At 40.8% G+C, this 21,646-nt stretch overlaps 1 protein-coding gene across 2 annotated transcripts in view; it reads left to right on the top strand.

Annotated features, from left to right (window-relative positions):
• Window positions 1-21,646, top strand: part of CASK (calcium/calmodulin dependent serine protein kinase) — a 342,806-nt gene that overhangs the window by 217,731 nt on the left and 103,429 nt on the right. For both annotated transcript variants that reach the window (XM_080794824.1, XM_080794823.1), the window contains exons 7-8: window positions 5,882-6,057; window positions 12,638-12,760. In XM_080794824.1, coding sequence (XP_080650950.1) covers window positions 5,882-6,057; window positions 12,638-12,760 — 299 coding nt within the window. The remainder of the gene's footprint in view (window positions 1-5,881; window positions 6,058-12,637; window positions 12,761-21,646) is intronic.

The following is a 21,646-nucleotide window of genomic DNA, read 5'->3' as shown; positions in this document are numbered from 1 at the left end:
TTTAATTTCATAGTGTTTTACTCTTTTTATTTGTGAAAGAGTCCTGACCAAGCCATCAATCTGTGTATCTGGGAAGAGCAAGCAGATATAAATGCAGACTGATTTTTATTATTAGCCAAAGCAAAACATAATTAGAAAACTCCCCTGCCAGAAAAAAGAAGTAGAAAAGTTAAAAATAGAAATTCTCTCCAGTAGCATGCAGAGGTGGATGCTAATTCCAGATTGAAGAATTTGGGTTTTTATTTACTCTCTTCGATAGACTCCAGCTCAGAATGCTGCCCTGTTTTTAGTTCTGTTCCTTAGTTTTGCAAGTGACTTAGTTCTCTAGTCTACAGATTATCAGTCTTCTAGTCAATGCCTTCAATTTTCCATCTCCAGATACTGCCAGCCTTCACAAAGAGGAAAAACATAAAAAATGCCTGCAGAACATTTTTGAACCTGTCATCCTCCATGAATACTTATATTAAGTTCAAATACCTGACAAATGATAAGTATCAAAACAACAATCCATTACACAGGATATTTCATCTAATTTGATACACTATTATTAACACATCAAAGCAACATTAACATAGACCATCTTCTGAAAAATGAGCCAGGAGTCAGAGTTGTATTCTTAAAATTGTTATTTCATCACATTGCCCTCTAAAATTACGTTTAGATTTTCTTCTAATTTTGCATTCTTTTCAAGCTAATCATTTCCAATAATATGAAGAATTGCAAGTTCAGTATAGCTTTAAAAACTGATTTTTTTTCCCTAATTGAAAACTTCCATCTGTGATTAGAAGGACTGATCATAGGATCAGATAGTAGCACATCATTTAATCATAGAATCATTGAGTCTGGAGCGCTTGGGTGGCTCAGTCGTTAAGCATCTGCCTTCGGCTCAGCTCATGATCGCAGGGTCCTGGGACCGAGTTCTGCACTGGACTCCCTGCTCAGCAGGAAGCCTGCTTCTCCCTCTCCCACTCCCACTGCTTGTGTTCCCTCTCTCTCTGTCTCTCTTTCTGTCAAATAAATAAAATCTTTAGAAAAAAAAATCACTGAATCTCAGGATTCCAAGGGGGCCTTAACTTCCCCAGTCTTAAAACAAATGATCACATTCCTTCATAAAATTCCCAGCAAAAGGCTGAGCTCGAGTTTAATTCCCCACATAGCAAAGAATTCACTGTGTTCCAGGACTGTATTTACATTTTTAGAAAACTCCTTAAATACTGAAACACTCATCTTCACATTGAACAGAAATCTGTCTTCTTATCACTTCCACCCAGTGGTGCTAATTGTGACTTTTGGAGCCACACTGAAGAATTTTAATCCTTCCAGATGATAACCATTCAATGTTTAAAGACAGTATCACAGACCTCTAAGTCTTATCCAGATTAACTTGACTAGGTTAATTTAGCCCTTCCTCATATAAACTGGTGCAGAATCTCACAGTGTGCAAAGGATGGAGCCAAAACTGAGCACAACCATAGGTACAGTCCAGCGCACAGAAACTGGGGGCTATTGCCTCTTTTGCTGTGGGTCTTACATTTCTATTAGGCTCCCCAAATAGCATTAGCTTCTTGGACAGCCACATAATACCACTGGCTTATACTGATCTTACAGTCAATTACAGCTCGCACGTTGTTTTTATACAATTGTTGCTATTAAACTAACTCTCTTAAATCTGGTATTTGTACAGAATCACCCCTACACAATTATAGGGGCACCTGGGTGGCTCAGTTGGTTAAGCATCTGACTCTTGGTTTCGGCTCAGATCACGATCAGGGTCGTGAGGTCAAGCCCCACATCGGGCTTCATGCTCACCAGGGAGTCTCCTTGGGGTTCTCTGCTTCCCTCTCTCTCTCTCTCACTCTCAAATAAAAATAAATAAGTCTTTTTTTTTAAAGACTACACAGTTATAACAAGTAACTTCCGATGTTTATATTCCTAAGACTAAGGGGGTGAAATGAAATGACACAAAGTCCTTTCATATGTTCTATACTAGCCATGCATATGGCTTTGTTTCTCTTTATCTGGATCCATATCCTGTTAGGATTCAACGTGGTATCAGCTTCATATTTTAGCATGCATCTTGATTGAAGGGGAAAAACACATTCATTAGATTTATCTAGACATCTTCCCCACATTAATCTACTTTCCTAAAATCCTTGAGCCTTTCTCCTAAATTGTATGTTTATAAAGCTGATTTTGAACCTACAGTGTATCAGTTGTACAAAATATATTTTTCTCAGTGCTTCTAGAATTAAAATACTTTCTGATGGTCAAAATGTCATTTCTTAACATACCTTTCCTTACAGTCTTGAAATAACTACTTCAAGCATTACAGTGTCTTAAAAAATACAACATAGATAGATAAGGGATAAATGATTTCTCTTAGAGAAAGTTTTCTTATTGTTTAAGGTCCTTGTGAAATTATTCTAATATTCACTCATTTGCTAATGCTTATTAACAAAAAACTATTTTCCTGTCAGTTGGAATCTTTGATTACTCAGTAGAATGGAAATAGAAAAGGATTCTCTCCTTTATATGTTCCATATAGTAGAAACCGCTTACATGTTACATGTATTTGCACTTAACCTATGTGAAATTCTGCTATTTAGAAAATTCATCTATCCAGAAGACAACTAGGAACCTACAAAAAAATTATTTTTGGAGCCAGACATTTGTTGATCTTAATACCCATTCATGGTCCTCTCAAATGAGCATCTAAGAACATACTCTCTGAAGTTGGCATGCTGCCATTTTTCATAGTTTTATGGATTCATGTGCCTTCATACCAGGTATCTGCTACTCCCTCTGGTTGGAATACCTTTGGTCATTTTCTCTATCTGTTTAATTCTTACTGCTCCTGAAGACTGAGAGACTGAGCTGACAAACCTCCCTTCTTAAAAGCAAGCTGGCCTTCACCATCCCAAGTTTGATAACCCTATTCCTTCTCTTCGTATTACCATAACTATCTGGGCTACATACCTCCATGTAGTATTCTATGCAGGGACTTGTAATAATATCAAAGACTGAACTTTATGAGGGCAAGAAGCATCATGGTTTAACCCTCTGTATGTCCACAGCACCTCCCGCTGTGTCTAGAACCCAAGCAGGAACTTGGGAAATTGTTACTAAATGAAAGAGCCTGCTTGCTAATCAGTTACTGGTTAATAGCAGATTTTATGCAACAAATTAGGAGAAGACAAGGCTAGAAGAAACACAGCAAGAGAAAAGACACGAAAGCCTGACAGAAAAAGTACGTTGAGCGATACCAAAATGTAGAAAGCACAAACCCCTTTTAATACTGAAGAACTCAACCCTTGCTTATCTGTGAAGTTCCTGAGGGCGTTTCTGTTCCGTAGCATAGTTCTTTCATTGATAGCCACAAGACAATCCGGAGTCATCAAGAAAAGGCTGCATTGGGGCGCCTGGGTGGCTCAGTGGGTTGGGGCCTCTGCCTTCGGCTCAGGTCATGATCCCAGGGTCTTGGGATCGAGCCCCGCATCGGGCTCTCTGCTCGGCGGCGAGCCTGCTTCCTCCTCTCTCTGCCTGCTTCTCTGCCTACTTGTGATCTCTTCGAGTAAATAAATAAAATCTTTAAAAAAAAAGAAGAAAAAGGAAAGAAAAGCCTGCATTATTTGCAGCATCTTATGTAAAAGAAGTCAGAAAATTGTAAAGAGGGGCGCCTGGGTGGCTCAGTGGGTTAAGCCTCTGCCTTCAGCTCAGGTCATGATCTCAGGGTCCTGGGATCGAGCCCCGCATCGGACTCTTTGCTTAGCAGAGAGCCTGCGTCCTCCTCTCTCTCTCTCTGCCTGCCTCTCTGCCTACTTGTGATCTCTGTCAAATAAATAAATAAAATCTTTAAAAAAAAAAAAGAAAATTGTAAAGAGAGAACAATCCAAAATTATTTTAAAAAGCTTTGGGTGTATAAAGATTCAAGTCCTGGCTATTCAAAACAGCTCCTTAGCTGAGGTTCTAGGCATTAAGGTTTTATTATATTATCCCAAAGTCTAACATTTAAATATTTAAATGTTTATCTGAAGTATGTCCTACACAGTGACATTTTATTTGGTTTGGTAATTGACCACAAAATTCTAAGAACAGGAAGTCAAAGTCATAAAAATCAAGTGACCGCAAAGAAGGAAAAGTCAAACTATCACAAACAAGGAGTCCAGGAAGATTGGTGTACACTGAAGGTTAACTCTAGCCCTTCACATTTGATCTGCACAAAATACTGTAAAAATCTCATTCCTATATATTCTTTCCCCCATCATCTGTGAGCAAATTCTTGAACCAAAAGATATGTATGTTCCTTAAGGATGAACACTAATTCTCCAGAATGGATAGTCTTTGATCCAGATAAATGGAGAGAACCTCCTTTTTGAGTTGTTCAGCTCTTTCTTGTGTAGGAAGTGGTAGGAGTCAAGTTGAATTTCAAAACATCATCCCAACTATAAGAAGGTGCCAGCCTGATGCCATAGTACCCACACCCTCACTGGTACCTTGATCTCTGGCCCTGCTTTTCCCAGGTCCTGCCATCAGCACAAGGCAAATACCTTCAGCGGCCCAGCTCTGTCCAAGGCTTTTCATGAAGTATGAGGCTTAGCTCTCATCATTTGAGTTTTTTTATGTTACCAGAGCAAGCAAGATGGGGCAATGTGGAATAAAAATCTTCCCTTCTAACCACTACAGTTCTCACTGCTCTACTGCACATTTTAAATGAAAATATTTCCATTCTCTGCACCGCAAAGTTAACCTCTTCCATTATGTGGGAAGAGAAGAGCTGTAATGATCCGCAGTGAAGGAATATCCCCAGTACACAATGTAAGAGTTGGTTTATCCTTCACCATCCCAACCGAGTTTTGACAGTCACTAACTGGACTTTATGGTATATTTTCTCTAGCTGGATTAGAAGATCTGTAAGGTCTTTTTTTATTTTTTTAAACTGTAAACCACATTTCTGAGCTCTAGGTAACTGTGCAGTCTTCAAAGTAAAAAACTTGGACTCTGTGTAATGAGAGAGAAGGTGCAGGGGAAGGAGGGAGGAAAGGAGGAGAAGGCTGGGCCTGCACACAAGAGAAGAAAAGACTTAGTCTGTAATACTGAGTTAAAGGTGATTACCAGTGTGCAAATAACTGCTATCAGACTCCTTCCTGAAAGCTAATATTGCTGGGTGGGGGTGCGAGAAAACTCTTTAAAGAAGGTAGGGGCCAAAGGAGATTGAATGAGAGGAGCTTCATGACTTTGCTTTGGTTTAAGTCCCATGTCTGCTCTCATTCTTGCCAAATGTTAACATTCAGAGGAAGCTTAAAAAATCCTACAGAAGAAAATATTACTAGGCATTGTTAATTGCTACAGTCGATTCCTAAAACAGTTGAACAGGATTTCAGATTCTGGGTCATATTCTAAAGGAAAGTTCTCTGCATCAGATTTAATTTGAGAGTTTCCTTTTGGCAGTCAAAAGTTGTCTTCTCACTCCTGCCCTCCCACCCCTGCCCCTACTCTGTATTTTTAGTGATTTTCAAATGTGAAAATTAGCAAATTTAAACAACTTCTTCATTAAACAAGAAATAGGTAAGTACCATGCACCCTGCTTAATAAAATACACAGTACCAGTGTTAGACACTGGCTGACTCAGTGGTGGAACGTTGACTCCTGATCTCACGGTTGTGAATTCAAGTGCCATGCTGGGTGTAGAGATGACTTAAAATTTTAAGGAAGAAAATAAAAGACGACGATGACAACAAAGTACTATCCTGGGATCAATATTTTCAAGAGTGATTAAATAATTTTTTCCTTCAGACTATTATTGTTCTATTTTCAGTTTTCATATGAGGAAAAAAATGCCATTTTATGTGAACATTTTTCCTTGATGTTGTTTTAAATGTAGGACGCGTTGGAACACCTCATTTTATGGCACCAGAAGTCGTCAAAAGAGAGCCTTATGGAAAACCTGTAGATGTCTGGGGTTGTGGCGTGATCCTTTTTATCCTGCTAAGTGGTTGCTTGCCTTTTTATGGAACCAAGGAAAGATTGTTTGAAGGCATTATTAAAGGAAAATATAAGGTAATTTATTATGAGTGTTTTATTCTTCCATTGAGATTAAATTATTCTGGAAAATAGCAAGTCACTATCTGGACTTCCTAATTATCACATAGTTACCCAGTCAGAGAAAAGTTCTTTGCTGACATCATTGATGCCCTAGCCTTGTTAGACAGTATGGACCTTAAGCAAATTTCTGAATCACTATCAGCTGCACTGTCATCGATCCCAGGACCCCGAGATCATGACCTGAGCCAAAGGCAGAGGCTTAACGCACTGAGCCACCCAGGCGCCCCAGGACTAATAAAACTTTTAAATTAAAAATTTAAAAAATACTTTGAAACACTTTCTTTTTAAAATTGGAAAGTACAGTAATTGCGAAGTTATGTGAAGTTCCTAGTAGGCTATTTTGTGGTCACTGCACATCAATTTCAGTATTTAGGAACAAATATACTGATACCATAGGCCCTACACAATAGCCAGATCACTTATATATTGTTTTCAGTGAAGTTACTTTGGTTCCTCTTGTAGAACAACATTGGCCTTCCCCCTCCCTCTGTGCTGCAGCCGAACTCTGTCCCACATGTTTGAACGCAACCCCGTGTTTAGGCTATAAAAACAGGGACCCTGGTCTCTTTGATGCAGTATCTGTACGTGCAAGTCAATAGTTCCGAGTCTTGGGCCCTTAGATTCACAAAACCGGTCCTTTTACCATAAATACATTCTAGCAAAACTGCCCTGCTTAATGCCCTACTTATTTCAAATAAAATTCTAGTTCAGGGGAAGAATTTGAAATGACCCTTGGAGTTTATTGTGATAGAATTTGACCTTTTATTTTACCCTGGGTGAGGTGTTCACAACAGATGTGAGCCCAGATGTGAAGGTATCCATTCTCTGTGCAGTGACCAAACCTCCTCTTTAGGCTAAGCTGGAAAATAAACTTCTTTGGCCCTTCCTTGTGTAACTTGAGAAAAGGGCTTCGTTTTTTAAAGCTTTTTGCTCAATTTGTAAGTGAAAATGGAAATTTCATCCCAGTGATTTAGTAATTCTTTATTTCACACTTAGTATCTGCCTTTATTTATTTATTTTTGCTTTACCACACATGTTGTTCCATTTGATATAGTCAGCTAGCACAGCTGAAAAATTGGCCACTTACATCTCAGGATAAACTGAAATGCCAGAATCACAACTGCATGTCATAATATAATTTAGAGCCATGTGGTGGGACTTAAACATTCCTGTTCTTTGGCTGCTGTGGCTTGGAAACTGCATAGACTATTCACAGACTTGTGATTAACATATTATTACTTTCCTTATTAAAAAACTAAAAATTCATCAGTGACACTCTGAGTGGCTATACCAAAAAGACCCAAGGAATGCTTGGAAATAAACAAGCTCAAGGGCGGTCTCGCTGCCCCAGCTCTTACACTCTGTGGCCCTATACTGCCACATATGGCCGAAGACTCAAATGCTGTCTACGGGAAACATGGGGGAGCGTGTGTGTCTGTATACCAGCTCCGCACAGCTGATGTTGGGGAAGTTCTTTTTCCGCCCCAGTTACTGAAACCCATACTTTCTATTCAACACAAGCCCTGTTTCATTTTGCAGCCGTGCCTGGCAAAACCAGACACATAGGTCCGGGTAGCACCAGACTCCAGCAAAACTCTGAGGCCTCTTAAGTTTTCTTTTCATTTCCTCAGTAATATTAGAATTTCACATGGGACTTCAAGAAGAAGGGGCGGGGAGAGAAATGAAAGGCGAAGTAGCTTCGGGGTTGCAGGTGGGAATGAATTCCACTTTCCTTTTCCACCTCGTGCTATCTCCAGCTTATAAGGAATGGCCTGCAGCTTCGCCTCGTTCTTTAGTTGGACGAAGATATATGCCCAAATTCTGTTGACAGAGAAAGATGTTTGAAATACAGGTTTTTCTGCTTCTCTTAGAGTCACTTGGCCACGGGGGAATAAAATTAATCCTTCCAAGGTAACTAAATGTCTCAGGAAACTGCTTGTAAGTAGTCCTCCCCCTCCAATCCCTGGAACTTGTGAGTGGCTCTGAGGAATAGATGGCCATGGCTTTCTGGTCCAATCTGGCCGAGTGACATCACAGATACTAACATAGGAAAACAAACACAATTAGCCATGTACCAGCATAATAATAATACTAGCAGTAATGATAGCTGCCTCATACCTAGTACTTAGTATGTGCCAGGAACTGTGCTAAGCACACCTATGAACTCATTTTATCCTCCCAGTGCCTTACGACATGGTACCATGTAATGAAATCTCCCACCTGCTATTTGGAGCACTAAGCATTTGCTAATAATAGAATTCTCCCTTTGTGTCAGTTCAGTTGCTAACTTCCTGGTTTCCAAGACAAACTGTCGTTCCAACAGCCTCTGGTTTTTCATTTTCTCTTTTTGTGAAGCACTGAATAGTTTGTTTGATTCCTTGTAAGAAATTTGAACCGTTCACACATGCCAAAAATTAAGCGATTTTAAAACCCCCATTCTTAGTAGTATAGTAAGTCAGAAGGACATGACAGCTGTATCATAATTTCTGCGCCTGGAGGTGTGAAGCTTTGAGGTTAATAACTTATTTACTCTTACTTGGCTAACCTTTCCTCATTTATATTCACGGCTTTTTTTTTTTAATATGAAAGCCCCATGTTTTCGGCAGCTTTAAAGTATTGCTCTCTCTACAGTGATAAACCTGGTGGCCTTTCATAGATATATGTGTGCATATGTATATATATACATACATACATATGTATACACATGCACTGTGCTGTGATTCTGTCAGCATTTATTTTTATGCTTTTTGTTACTGAAAATTTCAAACAAAAGTAGTAGAGATAACAGTACAATGAACTCCCAGCTTCAGTACCTAGCAACAGATAGCCAACCTGATTTCATCTGTATTGCACATACTACCAGCCAACCTCAAAAATACACAGAGTTATATCATGAACTTGGAGTTGGTTGCATTGCATTAAGGTATTGAAAAGCAAAGTTGAGGGGCGCCTGGGTGGCTCAGTGGGTTAAAGCCTCTGCATTCAGCTCAGGTCATGGTCTCAGGGTCCTGGGATCGAGCCCCGCATCAGGCTCTCTGCTCAGCCGGGAGCCTGCTTCCTCCTCTCTCTCTCTGCCTGCCTCTCTGACTACTTGTGATCTGTCTGTCAAATAAAGAAATAAAAATCTTAAAAAAAATACAGTTTCATCACCCTGGTAAGAACTACCAGGGTGTTCTTGAAGAACACCCTGGTAGTTCTTACCAGGGTGATGAAAAAATTTTGTGAGCAAAATTCTTGATCTCTAAGGGTATGTTCAAGAAAATTTTGATGACATCTTTCAAAAGCTGTCATAGTTTATTGACTGCTACTGGCCTTATGTAATTTTCAGTTAACTTTTTATTCTCACTTGCTGGCCTACTTGATCTTTTCAGGTAGCTGTCTGAGAATACCATTTACCTGGAATATGGGCTAACATTTAATTTCAATGAACTCTCTTATGAAAGACAAAAATGTATTTGCCAAAGTATGTACAAGATGCAGTGCCATACTCTGCTATGCGTAGCCAGTTGGCAGCTCCACACCGGGAGTCGGGGCACCCGTGGCTTTAGTATTCAAAGGAGTGAGAGTGGTCTGTACCCCTGGTTCGTTCCCCTTATATAAACTCAACCTCCCAGGTTAATTTCAGCTACCCTTTCAGCCAAAGGAAGAGGAAAAGCCTGGATCAGACTCCCTCACAAACAGGATGGGGGGCATATATTTCTCAGCCTCTGCTCATCTCAGAAATCTTACCACCACTTTCAGATAACATCTCCACCCCTTTCCCCAAGGACAGATCATTCGGACTTTAAGGAGCACATCAGCTCCAGGGTGGGGAAGCGGGAACAAGGCTGAGCCTCATCTCATCACCCACAGGATTTCAACTGGGCCAGTTGATCACAATTTTTTTTTAATTTTTTATTTCTTTTCAGTGTAACAGTATTCATTGTTTTTTCACCACACCCAGTGCTCCATGCAGTCCGTGCCCTCCCTAATACCCACCACCTGGTTCCCCCAACCTCCCACCCCCCACCCCTTCAAACCCTCAGGTTGTTTTTCAGAGTCCATAGTCTCTCATGGTTCACCTCCCCTTCCAATTTCCCTCAACTCCCTTCTCTCCATCTCCCCTTGTCCTCCATATTATTTGTTATGCTCCACAAATAAGTGAAACCATATGATAATTGACTCTCTCTGCTTGACTTATTTCACTCAGCATAATCTCTTCCAGTCCCGTCCATGTTGATACAAAAGTTGGGTATTCATCCTTTCTGATGGAGGCATAATACTCCATAGTGTATATGGACCACATCTTCCTTATCCATTCATCCGTTGAAGGGCATCTTGGTTCTTTCCACAGTTTGGCGACCGTGGCCATGGCTGCTATAAACATTGGGGTACAGATGGCCCTTCTTTTCACTCCATCTGTATCTTTGGGGTAAATACCCAGTAGTGCAATTGCAGGGTCATAGGGAAGCTCTATTTTTAATTTCTTGAGGGATCTCCACACTGTTCTCCAAAGTGGCTGCACCAACTTGCATTCCCACAAACAGTGTAAGAGGGTTCCCGAACAGGATCCAATAGCACATTAAAAAGATTATCCACCATGACCAGGTGGGATTCATCCCTGGGTTACAAGGATGGTTCAACATTCACAAATCAATCAATGTGATAGAACAAATCAATAAGAGAAGAGAGAAGAACCACATGGTCCTCTCAATTGATGCAGAAAAAGCATTTGACAAAATCCAGCATCCGTTCCTGATTAAAACGCTTCAAAGTATAGGGATAGAGGGAACATTCCTGAACTTCATCAAATCTATCTATGAAAGACCCACAGCAAATATCATCCTCAATGGGAAAAAGCTCGCAGCCTTCCCGTTGAGATCAGGAACACGACAAGGATGCCCACTCTCACCACTCTTGTTCAACATAGTATTAGAAGTCCTAGCAACAGCAATCAGACAACAAAGAGAAATAAAAGGCATCCAAATTGGCAATGAAGAAGTCAAACTCTCTCTCTTCGCAGTTGACATGATTCTTTATATGGAAAACCCGAAAGACTCCACCCCCAAACTTCTGGAACTCATACAGCAATTCAGTAACGTGGCAGGATACAAGGTCAATGTACAGAAATCAGTTGATCACAGTTTTAATAGGATGATGGCAATAGGGCACTCACTTTAGAATCTGCTTCTGAGAAGCAGAAGTGACTATTGTTTGGCATTCTGCCTGTTAGGAAAAGAACGAGGAACATTTTTCACTGCCCATCTACAAGTATAGAGACTCACAGTAGCCAGAGTGAAATATCTCATGCTAACCCTTGGCCAACTGTAATGATTCCTGTGTACTGTGATGCAAGCTGTGATTTTATTTGGCTTTAAGTTGTGATGGACTTTATTCTTCATCTTGCTCCCTTAGAAGGTGACCTAGGACTCCTCTCATTCAAGCCATGGTATCGCTAGCTCCTGGCACCAGGCTGCTCACATACATTCACCCAATCAGTCTGCTTCTTGATATTAAATAAGGGATGAGACCGTACTCGTCTCTCCCTGCCATTCCCCACTGGCCTGCAGACCCTAAGTATCCCTTCCCTTTTTTCTGTTTCCTGGTCTCAGATATACCGTTTTCCCCAGGAGCCATCTTGCTCTTTTCCTCCCAGATCCACCTTCTCGCAAGTCTTGTATCTTTTGAACAACTCATAGTTTTTGTTCATTTGTTTGACTTTAGTCATTTGGCCTTGCAACTTAGTAGTCTCGTCTCTAAAAGAGGAACCAAAGTAACTTCACTGAAGACAATATACAAGTGATCTGGCTATTGTGTAGGGCCTATGGTATCAGTGTATTTTTTCCTAAATACTGAAATTGATGTGCAGTGGCCACAAAATAGCCTACTAGGAACTTCGCATAACTTCATAATTACTGTACTTTCCAATTTTAAAAAGAAAGTGTTTCAAAGTATTTTTTAAATTTTTAATTTAAAAATTTTATTAGTCCTGGGGCGCCTGGGTGGCTCAGTGCGTTAAGCCTCTGCCTTTGGCTCAGGTCATGATCTCGGGGTCCTGGGATCGAGCCCCACGTCAGGCTCTCTACTCAGCAGGGAGCCTGCTTCCCCTCTCTCTCTGCCTGCCTCTCTGCCCACTCGTGATCTCTCTCTCTCTCTCTCTTTCTCTCTCTGTCAAATAAATAAATAAAATCTTTTAAAAATAAAAAATAAATGAAAATTTTATTAGTCCTTTTCTAGAGCAAAGTATCTAGTCTCTTTAGCTAAGGTAGAAACTACAGTTAGGAATATTCTGTTCTTCAGTTATTAAAAATAGTATAACTTATGTGACAATAAGATCATATGTAAGGGATATTTACTGATGCAAAATCTCACAGACGGAGCAACAGCCACCAAAGCCTTGCCTTTGTCCTCTTCCTTAGAAAGCAAGGCTTTAGAATCAGATTTCTCTTCTTCAAGAATTTTATTCACATCGAAATAGCATAGGAGTGTTACATCATAGTGAACGTTAACTTCTCACTGGACAATAACTATGGAATTTTCCTCTCCTTCTCTTCAGATGAATCCAAGGCAGTGGAGCCATATCTCTGAAAGTGCCAAAGACCTAGTCCGTCGCATGCTGATGCTCGATCCAGCGGAAAGGATCACTGTTTATGAAGCACTGAATCACCCATGGCTTAAGGTACGGAGGCGTGTAGGTGGCCCACTACACCTTGTATGAACACTTCCGGTGACAGGAATGTCTTGCTCTAGAGGGCAACTCTTCCCGCCTCTTTTCTGAGCACTTTTTTGGAGTTTTGTCCATCTTGTTTGCTATTTCCGGACAGCCTCTGTAAATACACCATTCTAATGACAGTCAGCCATCAGAGAGAACAGAGGCAGATTAAGGCCAAACAAATCAGAGAGGAAGGCGTGCTTGTTCTCCACTGACCCATGTCCCAAAGCTGTGCAACAAGAACAAGGGAAGTGTGGCTGTGTTTATGACAGAAAGTTGTGATCTTTACTTTGGGTGTGACTGTATGGTTCATAACATTACGTTTATTTCAATAGATAACTAGATACGGATTTGTTTTAGGAAGAAGGTAGATTTTTGAAATTCTTTCTCTATCCCATCTTGCGAATGAGTACTAAGGAAAATGTATCTTGGGACTTGAATGAAACAGCACTGCTTGATTAAGACATTCTACAGTTCAGTAATTCCAGCAAATTCTCTGTACAGGAGAAAACAGAGGCTCAGAGAGGTGGAGAATCTTTCCCCAAGTCACAGAAGTTGTCAGTAATGGAACCAGGATTTTAACTGAGCCTACCACGACACTTTCCTTTTCATGCGAGATCCTCTGTCTTTTCCTTACTCAAGGACATCACTCCAGCAATATCCCCTTTCTTGCATCATCACTCTCCTGGCTCTCTTCAATCTAATATGCTACTTCTTATTCTTATTACACATGCACGTGATTGTACACACACACACACACACACACACACACACACACCCTAACCCTACAACCCCTTCCAGCTTCTGTTCCCCTAGATAGCAAAACTCGTAGAACTAAGTTGACTGTACCCATCCTTGCTCCTCTTTTGGTCTGTCTCCACTCTGGCCCTTGGAGACCTCATTTCGTTTTAATGGTCTTAAGTGCTATTTGTACTCTGATCAGAGTCCTGAATTTTTATCTTTAGACCAAGCCTCTCGCCAAAGTGATTCTTTTTTTTTTTTAAGATTTTATTTATTTATTTGAGAGAGGGAAAGAGAGCATGAGAAGGGAGAAACAGACTCCCCAAGGAGCTGGGAGCCTGATGCGGGACTCGATCCCAGAACTCCAGGATCATGACCTGAGCTGAAGGCAGCGGCTTAACCAACTGAGCCACCCAGGCATCCCACACCAAAGTGATTCTTAACCCAGGGTATAGTCTCGCCCCCTAATACCTCTGATTTTGCCCCCTACTACTCTCCTCTTAGTCTGTTCTCCACGTATTTATCTCATTGTGGTTCCTCAGACAGGCTCATTCCGGCTTCAGTGCCCCTGCGTTCATCATGCTCTTTCCAGAGAACGCTCTTCCCCAGGTATAGTCACGGTTTCTTCCTTTACCACCTTCAGCTCTTTGCTTAGCTGTCTGCTTCTTAGTAAGAGCTTTCCTGTCTACTCAGTTTAAAATTAGGAAGAAGGAATGCCCCCCCGCCGCCAGTATGCCAAGTCCCCCTTCCCTGCCTTAGTCTTCTCCATAACATTTGTCACAAGACATACCTATATTTTACGTGTTTGTAGTCTATTTACCCCCTGTAAAATACAAGCTGCAGAAGGGTGGGAATTTGGAGTTGTCAATTCACTTCTGTCTAGTACTCTAGAAAGTATCTGGCATATAGTAGGTGCTCAGTAATCATTAGTTACTGTTTAATGAATGAACAAATGAATGTTCATTATATTACACCATGCTACTCCCCTAGAAATTATGAAAAAACAATAAGATATATTAAAATGTAGATTACTAATGTGTCTTAGTGGCAGTGACATGGATGATGATATTAGAGAACAGTTTTGAGATTCCAATGGATCCTGAGTCTCCCTTAAGAGTTTTACTTATCAGGGCACCTGGGTGGTGCAGTGGGTTAAGTACCGACTCTTGGTTTCAGCTCAGGTCCTGGTCTCGGGGTCATGAGATCGAGCCCCACGTCAGGCTCTATGCTCAGTGTGGAGTCTGCTCAAGACTCTGTCTCCCTCTCCCTCTGCCCCTCCCCGCCTCAAATTAATAAATAAATCTTAAATATTATTTATCAAATCTGCATTCAACTCTGATACACAGTTCTAGTTATTCATGACTTGAAATATTCGGTTCTAGTTATTCCTGATTTCCCCCAGAAAAGAGTAGGTAAGCAGTTTTTAGATGCATTCTTAGTATTTTTTTTCTCCCAGAAATGACCAGTGTGCAGGGGACTCCTATTTCTCTTTTGCCTATCTCAGTTTCTCCATAATGGGAATCTTATTCATTAGAAGCTAATTTAAATGCCAAAGGACAATGAAAATGGCAGCCATATTAGTCATGTTTAAGATCATTTAGAAAATTTGGCTCTCATTATCATGCATAGCATGCAACATTTATTTTTGGAACCCTTCTCCCTGCAGTGATTGTAGTTCTTGTTCTAAATAATCTGATCTTAATACATAATAGATTTCTGGCACCAGAAAGACAATAGACAAAAAATGTTAGTAACTTAAATGAAAAAGTTCCAGAAAGCTGTTTGAGTTCAGAATCATGTGCCATGTCTGAGCTACAGTTTACCTTCACTGATTAGGTGCCGTCTGGAGATGGAAGAATTCCATGAGAATGTTATCTAGCAAATACTTGTCCATGTATACTTGTGAATCATTGCTGTGGATGAAATTGGTTTTAATTTTGTAAAGACTAAATTTAAGCTGTAGTTTGTATATGAAAAACTCCTGCGTAACTACAAAGCAAAGAAATAAGATGATGAATGTCCTTGTAGTGAAGAGTGCCCAAAGTGATAATACCATGGGTGGGTGTCAAAAGAAAAAAAAAAGACTTATTTCCTTGGTAAAACCACAAGAAAATGTCCTATTCAATGATGTCCTATCGAAAAAGAATTTGAGTAAATAGACCAAGTAATATGTGAATGTCTTATGATTGTTAAATTATACTATATTTAATGTCTTTATCTAAATTAGTGGTGTTTGCTATGAATATTCATTCCAGCAAAAATAAGACCAACTAAAATTGTACTTTCTTTATAGATGACTGAGCTCTTTTCACACCTTTTATAGCCTTCATATGTAGACCCTAATGTACATTGACTGTAATAAAACATGAAAAGGGTGTTGCTGTCAGGCTAGTCAATTTGACTTTTGGAAAAATCAGTCACACCAAAGAGAGAAAGGCATGGTCAGGCTGTGAGACAGGTTTTCAGATGGTACCAATACAACATAAACACACAGACAAGCTCAAAGAAGTCACAGGGGAGAAGCATCACATGAGCACAGCAGTATGGGCTTGGGAAGACCATTGAGGTACAAGAGAGATCACTGTCATCTGGAGCTCCAGGAAGGTCTGGGGGAGCACAGGCAAAGCATCACCAAGTGTTCATGGCACGTGGGCATGGGGACAGGAAGTAAACTAGTTTGGTACCAATGTCATCTCTTTGAAGGGTTGTACAGTAGGAGACTGGGAATTCTGGTTTGAGGGAAGAATACATACAGTTCCAAATGCCAAACTGAGGACTTCAAATATTAGGGTGTAGATGGTAAAAAGCGACTGCGAGCTTTTGGGTACCAATACAGTGCAAGCAGCAAGGTTATACAATTCCTTTGGACTCTGTGTGCAGGTGGGTTGTTTTTTGGGGGGTACAAGCACTGGAGGCAAAGAGAACTGGTGGAAGCTGTGGCTGTCCAGTCAGGAGGTGACAGGGGCCTGCACCCAGGGAGTAAAGGTGGAAGTGGGAAAGAAACACTCAGACTGAGAGATTTTAAGGAGGGAAAACTAATGAGGCTCAGTGAGTGATTCGAGGTATTTGGAATTAGGAAGCCCCCAGGAAAGTCAAACATGTAGAGTGGAAGTGATGTCTTGTAAACTTGTTATTTTGAAATAACTTTAGACTCACATGGAAGTGGCAAAAACAGAGGCACCTGGCTGACTCAGTTGTTAGACCATGCAACACTTGATCTTGGGGTTGTGGGTTCGAGCCCCATGTTGGGTATAGAGATTACTTAAAAATAAAATCTTCAAAAAATTTAGAGAAAGAAGCAGCAAAAACAGTACAAAATTCCCATGTACATTTCACCATTCTTCCCCCCAGTGATGATATCTTATATGACCATAACTAGGAAATTGACATTGGAACGCTTAACTCAGCTGCAGGCCTTATTTGATTTTCACCAGTTTTTATGTATGTATATTTTTATTTATGCACGCGTGCGTGTGTGTGTGTGTGTGTGTGTGTGTGTGTGTTTCTAGGAGATTTTATCACGTGTATGGAAGTGTATAAGCACAGCCATAATCAGGATAAAGAAGTGCTTTTTCACCCGTCCTGCTACTCCTTAATAATCATCCTCCCTCTAACCCTGAACCACTGATCCATTCTCCATCACTATAATTCTTGTCCTTTTGAGAATCTTATATAAATGGGATTATACAGTATCTGACTGTCTATGAGAAACTCCGGTCTCCAGGGTGTTTTTCTTTTCCTCTCACAACTACCACACTCAATGGCACTTCTGACACCAGGTGTGTCTGGGTTATTTCCTCACATCAAGCAATTCTCTGACACCAGCTGGGTGTCCTTCATTTTAATTCAGTTCTGACACTGAAATTAATCCAGACCCCACAGGTTAAGGGCTTGGTCCCAAGAGACTGTCCCCCAGTTCAGATGCCAGTCGCAAGTAGTAGGTCCCCAGGTTACCCACGACTTCTGTCCGACTTGGCTACAAATTAGAGGTTCCCATAACCCACCCCACCTCAACCTTAGATTCGACTGTTTGCTGGAACAGCTCACTTAGGGAAACACTTGGGTGTACCAGTTTATTGTATGACAAAGAGTGTGGTAAAGGATACAGATGAAGAGATACATAGAGCAAGGTCTTAGAAGGGTCCTAAGCACAGCAGTTTCTGTTCCTGTGGAAAGTGGGGTACACCACACTCTTGGTATGTACATGTGTTCATCAACCCAGAAGCTCTCCAAACCCCATACTTTGGGAAATTTTATGGAGGCTTCATCACGTAAGCACTGATCATTGACTCTATTTCCAGCCCCTGTCCCCACTCTAGAGAACGGCAGGGGAGGGCCCTGAACATTCCAACCTTATGATCATGACTTGGTCTTTCTGGTGACCACCCCCCATCCAGGAGCCCACCAGGAATCACCTCATTAAAACAGAGACGGTGCTGTCACCCAGGAAATGCCAAGTGATTTGGGAACTCTGTCAGGAACTACAGTCAAAGACCAAATACTAGAATAGAAGATGCTCCAGTGCTCTTATCACCTAGGAAATTACAAGAGTTTTTTAGGAGCTCTGCGGCAGGAGCTGGGAAGATGTTAGAACAAAAGATCTCCTAGCACCCCTATTAAAAGGGTTTTAGGGCTCAGTGTCAGGAACCGGGGTCAGAGACCTACATATTTGTTATTACTTCACAGATTCGGTTTTTTTACTCAGCATAATACCCTTGGGATCCATCCAAGGTGTTGTGTAGGTCAATAGTTCATTCCTTTTTATGACTGAATAGTACTCCACTGTGGATGTACAAGCCTTTTTGATCGATCCATCTTTTGAAGGGTACTTGGGTTGTTTCCAGTGTTTGGCTAATACAAAGAAGGCTGCTATGCACATCTATATACAGATTTTCTTTTCTCCAAAGTAAAAACCAGTGAATGAGATTGCTGAATCCTATGGTAAGTATATATTCAACTTCGTAAAAACTGCCAAATCATTTTCCAGAGTGGCTGTATGATTTTTCTTTCCCACCAGCAGGGTATCTGAGAACCAGTCATTCTGTGTCCTTGTCAGCACTTGGTAATGTCAGCATTTTTTTAACCACTCGTAATTGCTTTTAGGAACATTTTTATAGCACCTGCTTAAAAATCCCAGTTGGATGAGTCTAACATCTGTGCCTTCTCTGTGTTGATATCTGTTGGTTGTCTTTTCTCATTTAGTTTGAGATTTTCCTCGTTCTTGGCATGAGCAGTAATTTTAGATAGTATGCTGGACATTTTTAGTATCACTATATTACGGGACTATGACTCTTATTTAAATCTTCTATTTTAGTAGGCAGCTAACCTGATTACATTCAGAACACACATCCTGGCCCGCTTTTAGGGCTGTAGTTCTAACGCCAGTTTCATTTCCAAAGCCTTTGCAGTACCCGTCTGGTCTGCCTCACTTGGGCACAGCTCAGAGCCTCCTCTGAAACCTGGGAGGTATTCCATACCATAGTGTCATCTTAAAGCTCTTGCTGTGTTGATCCTGGTTGGTTTTAGACATGCCTTTATTGAGAATGTGGCAAGGACTTCATATAGATTGTAAAACTCCCTTCCCCAGCTCTCTTCTCTTAATCACCCTGCTCCCACTCTCTCGGGAGTAGACTGCCTCCTTCTAGCTGTTGTTTGCATCAGGCAGGGCTGGGAGGGTGGAAAGGGCTCTGAGGGGGAGGAAGTCAGCTTCTTTCATGGTGCTCCTCTAGAGTAGAGTGGATACAGTCAAAACAGTTCTGTCCTGCAGAGCCAACTTCTTCACCGCCCTTGGCTACAGAGAGTAGGCTTTTCTTGGGGCTTATTTTTCTGTGTTCCTTGTCCTTGGAGTTTCCAGGTTGTGGGCTGCTGTCACACCCAAGCGAGGACATGTTAAGAGGGAAAAAAAAATCCCAATGATATCTCCAAAGGATCACCCGTCAAGTCCTGGGATTCCCTCCCTTGTCTGCCTTGTCTGCCTCTTCCCCAGCTTTCAGAGCCTTCTGTCAGTGATTCAGAAGGGAAAGCAAGTAATTTCTTTGTTATCAAGAACTCTAAAGAATTAAGCTTTGGAAAAAGAAGTGTTTAGGGAATGCTTTAAAACTCTGTACCGGGTGCACCTGGCTGGCTCAGTCGGTTGAGTGTCTGACTCTTGATTTTGGCTCAGGTCATGATCTCAGGGTTGTGAGATCGAGCCCCACATCGGGTTCTGCGCTCAGCAGGGAGTCTGCTTGAGAATCTCTCTCCCTCTGTCCCTCTCCTCCTCTCTCTCCCTCTGCCCCTCCACCCACTCATATGCACATGCACTCTCTCTCTTTCTCTCTCTCAAATAAATAAATCTCTTTTTTAAAATATCTGCACCAGTGCCCATGTCTTGCTCAGGGAACCAGGCATGCCACATATCTTTCAAGTCACTTTTCCTAGGCCTTGTCTTTCTCTCACATTCGGCATTAGCTAGAAGACAAATGTCTGTTGTACTATCTGCAGAGACTACAAAGGGTCTGAAGACCCTTTTATTTTTTTAATATCAGAGGGAATTTTTTCTGTTACATATACCTAAAATGTTAAGCAATTTCAGTTTAAGCAAAATGCAGTCCGACTTTCACCTCGATTCAGCAATAGTAATAAAGATTCCCTACCAGCATTGTCCATGAAGAACTTTCTGTCACGAGGGCAGTATTTTATATCTGAACTGTCTAGCATGGTAGCAACCAGCCATATGCTTGAAATGTGTCTAGTACAACTGAAGAACTGAATTTTTAATTATATTAATTTTTTTCAGATTTATTTATTTGAGAGAGCGAGACGGTACACATGCAGGTGCGGGAAAGGGCAGAGGGAGAGAATCTCAAGCAGACTCCCCACTAAACACGGAGCCCATCTCAGGGCTCAAACTCATGACCTGAGCTGAAACCAGGAGTCAAACACTTAACCAACTGAGCCACCCAGGCATTCCTTAATTACATTTAATTTTAATGAATTTAAATTTAAATAGTCTTACCTAGTGGCCACTGTATTAGAGAAGACTTGGGACTCTTTGTTCAAAAACATGCTGTTACTTGGTTCACCCTTTTTTGGAAACAGTGAGTAAATAAAGACAATTAGAAATGGGTCACAGGTTTGGTCCCCTGTAATTTTTACTATATTTTATTTTTACATTTTTCTTATGTGATAGGAACATATTATCATTTAGAAAACAACCAAACTTATTTAATAAGCTGTTTGTTGATACAGGCATACATACTTACAGCACTCCTAAATTACTTTACATCAGAGGTTTGTACATGTTGACTAGCAAAAACGATTATTAAAACCCGTCATGTACCTATACAACATCTCCTTTAATCTTCGTAAAAATCCTGTATGATTAGTTTTCAAAAAGAAACAGTTAAGAGAATATAAGGTCATACAGGCAGTACCTAAATGACCCAGAATTTGAACAAAAGTCTTTCTGACTCCAAACTCACTGTCTTTCTGGTATATTATACAGCTCCTTTTCATTTGGGTTCTTTGGCTTGTGTTGAAGACCTTCCTGGGTTTGCTTCCCCCCTTCACCCCCATTCTATCAAAATGCAAAAACAAGTTTTACTCACAAAGTAAAACAAAGCCCATTTTGATGTTTGTTTTTCCGTATATGTTGGTTAAATATCACCAGGCATAACACACCTTAAAATTTTGTTTATAATTTTTTTAAATTGAAGTTTAGCTGCCATATGTTATATTAGTTTCAGATGTTCAAAATAGTGGTTCTACAAATGTGTACCTCATGCACTGCTTGTTACAATAAGGGCAGCTACCACCTGTCACTGAACAGAGGAATTACAATATTATCGACTATATTCCGTATGCTGTACTTTTCATCCCTAAGATGTACTTATTCTATAACTGGAAGTTTGTTCTTCTTAATCCCCTTCACCTATTTTCGCCTATTCCCCCCCACCACCACCACCATCCATTCTGGCAACTACCAGTTTGTTCTCTGTATTTATGAAACTGTTTCTGGTTTTTTTTTGGTAGTTTGTTTTGTCTTTTATTATTTTTTTAAGTAGGCTCCATGTCCAGTGTGGGCTTGAACTCACGACCCTGAGGTTGAGAGATAGGTTCTACCAACTAAGC

Source organism: Martes martes (genome assembly GCF_963455335.1).
Source record: "Martes martes genome assembly, chromosome: X".
NCBI classification, from domain to species: domain Eukaryota; kingdom Metazoa; phylum Chordata; class Mammalia; order Carnivora; family Mustelidae; genus Martes; species Martes martes.
This window is presented reverse-complemented; position numbering and strand designations above follow the sequence as displayed.